Below are 7,624 nucleotides of genomic sequence, written 5' to 3'. Positions count from 1 at the left end.
GAATAATGAACATAACGTTATTTGATGTTGAAGAAATTGCAGACATTACACACTTGTAATTATATTCTGGAGTTTAGAAGGATGAGACGGGATCTGATTGAAATATATGATTATTAAGGCTTTGGACACGCTAGAGGCAGGAAACATGTTCCCGATGTTGGGGGAGTCGAGAATCAGGGGTCACAGTTTAAGAATAAGAGGTAAGCCATTTAGAACGGAGATGAGGAAACACTTTTTCACCTAACGAACAAACACCATTCAGACAGCACCCGTAGTCGGGATGGAACCTAGGTCTCTGGCGCTGCAAGTGGTGTAAAGCAGCAGCTCTACCACTGCGCTACCATGGCTGTTGGGAGGTGTTCACATGGGTGTTGCTTGTAAGGACCCAGGAGTTTGGTTGAGCCAGGGTGAAAGATGCACAATTTAAATTGAAGCCATCACTATATGAGACTTGGTGGAGAAAATGCTGATGGCTGCTTCCCCAGGGGCCTGCACATTTTGGTCAGTGGCATTATAAAGAAGCCAATGGCCATTTTTTCACACAGAAAGTAGCAATGTTACAAAATTTTGAGATTTAAAAAATCAAGTCTGTAATTTATCCCATCAGATAAAGCATAAAAAGAAGTTTAATTTGACACATAATTCACTTTCATATCTCAGGTATTTAAAAAGTTATGGCCATTTTCATACTCGGAAATAAGCATCTTGTTCCCTATTGATTTTCTATGGACATAACAAAAAAGCTGTGATCGTGTGCAGTCAAAAGCCCATAACCTTCTTAAAAATTAAGAGAACTGAATGAAATTTTCAGTTATCATAGGTTAAACCATTCTGAAACAAATATAAAATAATTTTACTTGGATGACCTGAAATTAAAGCATATAATTAGTTAGTTACCCAAGTGTAACTAATTTCAAACTTCAATTACTAGATCTAAACATCTATCCATTTCTTAATAAATGATTAACGTTTTTAAATATCCTAAGTATCCAAATAATATTCATAAATAAGTCACAATAAAACATGATTTTTAAATCTCATTTACATTAATTTATAGGCCAAATGGAAGGAATTTAGTGTTCAATTGCTGTAAATTAAAGTCCATTTTAAATCAGCTTTCCAGTGGGATCCTGTGAACGCGCTGGTTCAGAACGTTCACATTGCAGTGGATTTGTGCCTCAAATGCCCAGAAAAATACTGCGGGATATAAAGAACCCAAAATTAGCTACTCGCAATAGTAAACTTTGTATAAAGGGTTCTTAAGAAGCCCCATTTAATGTAAAAATAAGCTACATACCTTCTGTAGACAGCTCCATGCGGCCCTGTGGTTGCGTGAGGTCGCGGGTTTAGAGAGTGATTTTTAAACTATTATAACTATTAAACAAGGCTATAAAAACTAATAATACCTTTTGCGACGGGGTCTTTCAGCGATTTTTCGCTAATGATTTACTAGGCTGAACATCTTCGATTGGAACAGCCTAGTGAAAATCACGTTTTAAACCCGCCCCCTCTAAACGGCGCCAAAATCGCGCACACCCGCAGCGCCAGATTTTCAGCGACGCTTCAGGTAGGCTTTGTAACATACCTACAGAAAGTTGTGAGTGTGGAATTTTCTCCCTCAGGATGGTTTCAAGAGAGAGCTAGATAGGGCTCTTAAAGATAGCGGAGTCAGGGGATATGGGGAGAAGGCAGGAATGGGGCACTGATTGGGGATGATCAGCCATGATCACAAAGGGCTGAATGACCTACTCCTGCACCTATTGTCTATTGTCTACACTTGTTCCGACTGCCTGCATCTCCTTCCAAACCTGTCCTATCCATGTATCTGTCTAACTGTTTCTTAAACGTTTCTTCTCTCCCAGCCTCAACTACCTCCTCTGGCAGCTTGTTCCATACACCCATCACCCTTTGTGCGAAACAAATGACACCTCAGATTCCTATTAAATCTTTTCCCCTTCACCTTAAACCTATGTCCTCTGGTTCTCGATTCACCTACTCTGGGCTAGAGAATCTGTGCATCTACCCGCTCTATTCCTCTCATGATTATATACACAATGTTGGTCATGGGATGCTAATCGAGGATACTGTTTTGTCCCAGATGTTTAGGAAGGAACTGCAGATGCTGGTTCAAACTGAAGATAGACACAGAAAGCTGGAGTAACTCAGCGGGTCACACAGTATCTCTGGAGAAAAGGAATCTGAAGAAGGGCCTCAACCCAAAACGTCACCTATTCCTTTTCTCCAGAGATGCAGTGGCCCCATAGCAGAAGAGTCCACGTCGCGGGGCACCTCCCCCCCCCCCCCCCCCCAATCTTTGCACATCCCCAATCCTTTCCACTAGTCACTTTAATTTTACGTATCATGTCTCTTGCGTTTTTGTGTTTTTATGACTGTTGGTAGATCAATTTCCCTCCTGGAATAAACCTATCATATCATGTCGTAACGTATCGTACTGTACAACCTCCCTCTGCACTGCATTGAAGGCTCAGCCAGGGTTCTGCTCAGTGGAGATCGACACAAAATGCCGAGTAACTCAGCGGGACAGTCTGAAGAAGGGTCTCGACCCGAAATGTCACATATTCCTTCTCTCCGGAAATGCTACCTAAGTTACTCCAGCATTTTGAGCCTTACTGATGTGTATTTGTTGAGAGGTCTAAATTTCCATGGTCAGGAATAACTGGATTATATCAAAGATGCCTCCAGTCTACATGGGAGGCCCTCATGTTCTGCGAGCTCTTTGGAAGATCTCGCCGATAAATCCCACCACCTCACACTTTACCTACATACTGGTAAGTAGATTTTAAGGACATGTAAGTAGATTGCACGCTCTCCCTCCTTCCCGCATATGTTTTCTCCAAGTTCTCCAGTTTCCTTTCATGTCCAAAAGACATGCGGGTTGGTCGGTTAATTGGCCACTATATATTGTCCTTTATGTGTAGGGAGTTGTAGAATGTGGGGGAGTTGATGAGTATCTCGGAACAATGAATAGAAGAAGGGTCACGACCCGAAACGTCACCCATTCCTTCTATCCAGCGATACTGCCTGACCCGCTGAGTTACTACAGCATTTCCTGTCTATCTTCACAATAACATGAGATAAATGCAGGTTTAGTGAAAAGGAGTGATTGATGGCCAGTATGGACATGATGGGCTGAAGGGCCACTTTCCGTGCTGATCTTCTATGAACATATGACACATCTCCGCACAGTGCCTTTTTTATTGAAAATCTAAAATGATTCAAGTGTTCAAAAGATAAAAGCTTATTTAAAATGACGTGGCTGCAATTTTTTTTAAAAAGATAATTGACGCATCAGATACTCTCAGGTGCCTTTTCAGCATTCATGGTTTGTATGTTGTTCTTTTTCTGCTGTCTCTGTGTTCTGAATCATTTACATTACAAACACATTTCTGGAAAAGCCTTCCGGACCAATATATAAAGGGCAAGTTGTAGCTACAGGTAGACCACAGATTGGTGTTGACTGTGAACTAAAATGGGAAAGGCAAGATTAAATCTGATTTGGGGAAGTACACTTTAAACATTGTGCGCCTCCTAATCTGACCCAAACTATTTATTTCTCTCCACAGATCATCTTCTACGAGGACAGGAACTTCCAGGGTCGGCACTATGAGTGCAGCACCGACTGTGCCGACCTGTCCCCTTACTTCAGCCGCTGTAACTCCATCCGTGTGGAGAGTGACTGGTGGGTGGCGTACGAGAAACCCAACTACATGGGGTACCAGTATGTCCTGAACAGGGGGGAGTATCCTGACTACCAGCGCTGGATGGGATTCAACGACAACATCAGGTCCTGTCGCAGCTACCCACATGTGAGTTCCAGTGTATGATCATTGTTGCAGGCCACTTGAAACAGTGCTCCCACTTCACCAGCATTTGCTAGAACTGGACTTGCCAGCAATCTTTAGGGAAATGTTTCTCTTTGTCCAATTTGTTATGCTGATAACAATTGTTAACTAGATTTAATTGCTTACATTTTCAGCGTCAGTGGATGTTTGGCTGTTAAAGGCTGTGAGATTAGCGTAGGTAGGTGGTGAATCTGATACAGGTGATTCTAGTGGGCCTGTTTCTTTGGTTGTGAGGGGTTTGGGTAAAGATGGCTATTGGAAGCATTGAACGAGTACTGAGGAAATACTTGTCATCTATCTACAGTGGAGGTTTGAGACTTTAGTTTAGCTTTGAGATACAGCGCGGGTCTACACACTAACACACTCTAGGGACAATTTTTCCAATTGCCAAGCCAATTAACCTACAAACAAGCACGTCTTTGGAGCGTGGGAGGAAACTGAAGATCACGGAGAAAGCACACGCTAGTCACGGGGTGAACCTGCAGTTGGGATCGAACTCGGATCTCTGGCGCTGCAACTTGGCGCCCTTGTGACTGCCTTTGTGACAGAGATAGCGACAGAAGCTTTCTCACTGCATTCAAATGAGCACTTAAAACACAGAGAGCAGGGAAATGGAATTGGGCAGTGAAGGATGTTCTGGGAAGGACTCAACAGGATGAATGGCTTCCTTCGTGAATATCTGCAGAATTTGGTTAATGTTAAAAGATTGGCATAACTTAGTGGAGCGGTCGAGTTGCTGCCTGACAGCGCCAGAGACCTGGGGTTGATCCTGACTACCAGTGCTTGTCTGTACAGAGTTTGTTCATTCTCCGCCTGACCTGCATGTGTTTTCTCTGAGAGCTTTGGTTTCTTCCCTCACTCCAAAGACGTACAGGTAAACACCAGGTGAGCTTAGATGGCAGCCTCGCCAAAGGTCTGTCTGCCTTTTCGTCTGTTTTTTGTTATTTTTAGTTTGTTTTAAATGTTCTATGGTTTGTTTTATGTGGGGGATGGGCGGGCAGGGGAAACATTTATTTCAAATGTTATCGTTCGATCGTATCTCCGGTCGCTCTGCGGCCTAACATCGTGGAGATGGATCCCAGATCCCTTCCTCGGGACTGACTTGGAGCCCCACCGCGGGACTTACCATCGGAGATGATTCCTTGCTACATTTTATCTCTGTCCCGCCCACTCCCCTGACTCTCAGTCTTCAATGCTTCCACTAACAATCTCAACCCAAAACGTCACCCATCCTTCTCTCCAGAGATGCTGCCTGTCCCGTTGAGTTACTCCAACATTTTGCGTCTATTTAAACCAGCATCTGCAGTTCTTTCCTAGAAATACACTTTGCTCCTTTGACTTCATTAACGCTAGATTGGAAATGTAATTTATAATTGATCATTACTGAGGCTTGCTACAACTTGCTTGGTATAATCTCTTTATTAATGTAGGCACCTTTGACATGTTTATATCCTTTATTCCAGTACCGAGGTGGAAACTACAGGATGAAGATTTACGAGAGGCCTGACTTTGGAGGACAGACGATGGAATTCATGGACGACTGTCCCTCCGTCTATGATCGTTTCCGTTACCGTGACATTCACTCCTGCCACGTGATGGATGGTTACTGGATCTTCTATGAACAAGCCAACTACAGAGGCCGACAGTACTTCATGAGACCCGGGGAGTACAGGAGATACAATGACTGGGGCGGATACAACTCCACCATCGGGTCTTTCAGGCGCATGAGGGACTTCTAGATTACTCTCAATATGCACAATATTATTCTGATGAAATACTTCAGAAAATAAAATACCCTTTTCAAGACAATTGTCTAAATAATTCATTTATTTTCACCATATCTATCTATCTATATCTATCTATCTATATCTATCTATCTATTAATATATAAAACTCAAATCCATCCGTCCGCCTGCAGTACGGATCCCTTCCTGCCTTTTGATTCGTTGACGACTGCTCCTTCCTATCAGCTTCCAACACACTTCGAAACAAAGTTGCAAGACAGGAACACTGGACTTTTCACTGCTGCAGCAGGCAGGGGAGGTGCAATTGAGGGAGGCAGGGGAGTGCTGGAATCTTACATTTGGGATCAGCTTCAGTTCCGTTGGAGGAGACGGGTGCATGGTGGAATATTGGGTTGGGGGAATCACACCATTGGGGGAGCAGACCCAACGGGTCTGCACTTGGTCTACTATATCTATAAAACTCTGGGGCTATCCGTCCGGTTGCCGTCCGGATCCCTTTCTGCCTTTTGATTCGTGCCCGATACTCGCAGATGTCCAATCGGAATGGCCGATGCTCACAGATGTCCAATCGGAATGGATCCATTTGCATGTACGGCTGCCGGCTGCATTTCTTCTTTTGATTCATTGCCACGCCCAATCCAGACGCTCAATCTCCGAGATCTTTTCCATTTTGGTAGAGATTTCGCTTTTCTTTCTAAGTATCCGCTCCTCATTACATTTTGTTGTGTTGAAGTACACGTTTTTAATCAAATCCTTCTCCCACCCGCACCCCCAAGTATTTCAAAAATAAACTGGCTTCTCCATTTACATGTCAGCTTCCAACACACTTCGAAACAAAGTTGCAAGACAGGAACACTCTGAACTTTTCACTGCTGCAGCAGGCAGGGAGGTGCCATTGGATTTTTTTTTTAATCCACTGCTGAGGGAGTCAGGGCAGTGCTGGAATCTTACTTTTCAGAACGGCTTCAGTTCCATTTGAGGAGACGGGTGCATGGTGGAATATTGGGTTGGGAGATCACACCTTTGGGGGAGCAGACCCAACGGGTCTGCACTTGGTGTGGTATATATATAAAACTCTGTGTGTGTCTCGCTATGTGGCTGTGTGTGTTTCTGACGTGGTTGCCAGCCTTTGATTAGTTGCCACGCCAACACTCGACCCACAAACGCCCTGATTTTTTCCATTTCGGTAGAGATTTCACGTTTCATTCCAAGTATCCACTCCTCATTAAATTTTGTCGTGTTTATGTACACATTTTTAATAAAATTCTTCTCCCCCCCCCCCCCCCCCCCCCACCTCACTCACTCATTTTGTCGCCTCCTGCCTCGACCATAATGGCTGCTGGCGCCCGCATCTCACCTCAAAGACGCCATTTAAAAACAGCCGCACTGCTGATTCCTGAGCTGCTTAAGTCGGAGGACCACGCCTCTCGTGGAGGCTACGGGTAGGGAACGGCTGTGTTGGGGGAGCAGACCCAACGGGTCTGCACTTGGTCTAGTAACTATTAAAACGCTGATCTTGGATGTGTGTGTCTGTGCGTGCGTGTGTGTGTGTGTGTGTTTTCACATGTGATTCACATCTGATCCTCGAAAACCCGACGCGGTAACAGTGATTTTTTTACATATTCCGGCAGAGGTTTACCTTATGATTTCGAAAAGCCCCTCATTTGAAAATGCGATTCATTATTCTTTTCAATCTTTCCTCATATGGCAGTCCCGCCATCCCAGGGATCAATCTCCTGAACCTACGCTGCCCTGCCTCAATCACAAGGATGCCCTTCCTCAAATTTGGAGGCTAAAACTGCACACAATACTCCAGATGTGGTCTTACCAGAGCCCTATAGATGAGGCCCTTGTGGCTAAAGGGATTAGGGGGTATGGAGAGAAGGCAGGTACGGGATACTGAGTTGGATGATCAGCCATCATCATATTGAATGGCGGTGCAGGCTCGAAGGGCCGAATGGTCTACTCATGCACCTATGTTCTATGTATCTATGTATCTATACAACTGCAGAAGAA

At 44.2% G+C, this 7,624-nt stretch overlaps 1 protein-coding gene across 1 annotated transcript; it reads left to right on the top strand.

The window, feature by feature from the left end:
* Positions 1-2,693: 2,693 nt before the first annotated feature.
* On the top strand, positions 2,694-5,645 carry LOC129698540 (gamma-crystallin S-1-like). Its single transcript, XM_055637619.1, has 4 exons — positions 2,694-2,793; positions 3,526-3,837; positions 4,168-4,172; positions 5,327-5,645. The coding sequence occupies exons 1-4, from the start codon at positions 2,694-2,696 to the stop codon at positions 5,600-5,602; spliced, it is 693 nt and encodes a 230-aa protein (XP_055493594.1). The 3' UTR covers positions 5,603-5,645.
* The last annotated feature ends 1,979 nt before the right edge of the window (positions 5,646-7,624 follow it).

This window comes from Leucoraja erinacea, chromosome 7 (assembly GCF_028641065.1).
Source record: "Leucoraja erinacea ecotype New England chromosome 7, Leri_hhj_1, whole genome shotgun sequence".
NCBI lineage: Eukaryota > Metazoa > Chordata > Chondrichthyes > Rajiformes > Rajidae > Leucoraja > Leucoraja erinaceus.
Note: the sequence above shows the minus strand (reverse complement) of the source record. Positions and strands in the feature narration are given on the sequence as shown.

Coding starts and splice junctions, on each gene's coding strand:
- LOC129698540 (XM_055637619.1), top strand. CDS start 2,694: ATGCCTCCAGTCTACATGGGAGGCCCTCATGTTCTGCGAGCTCTTTGG. Junction 2,794..3,525: donor CTTTACCTACATACTGGTAA/GTAGATTTTAAG, acceptor GATTTGGGGAAG/TACACTTTAAACATTGTGCG.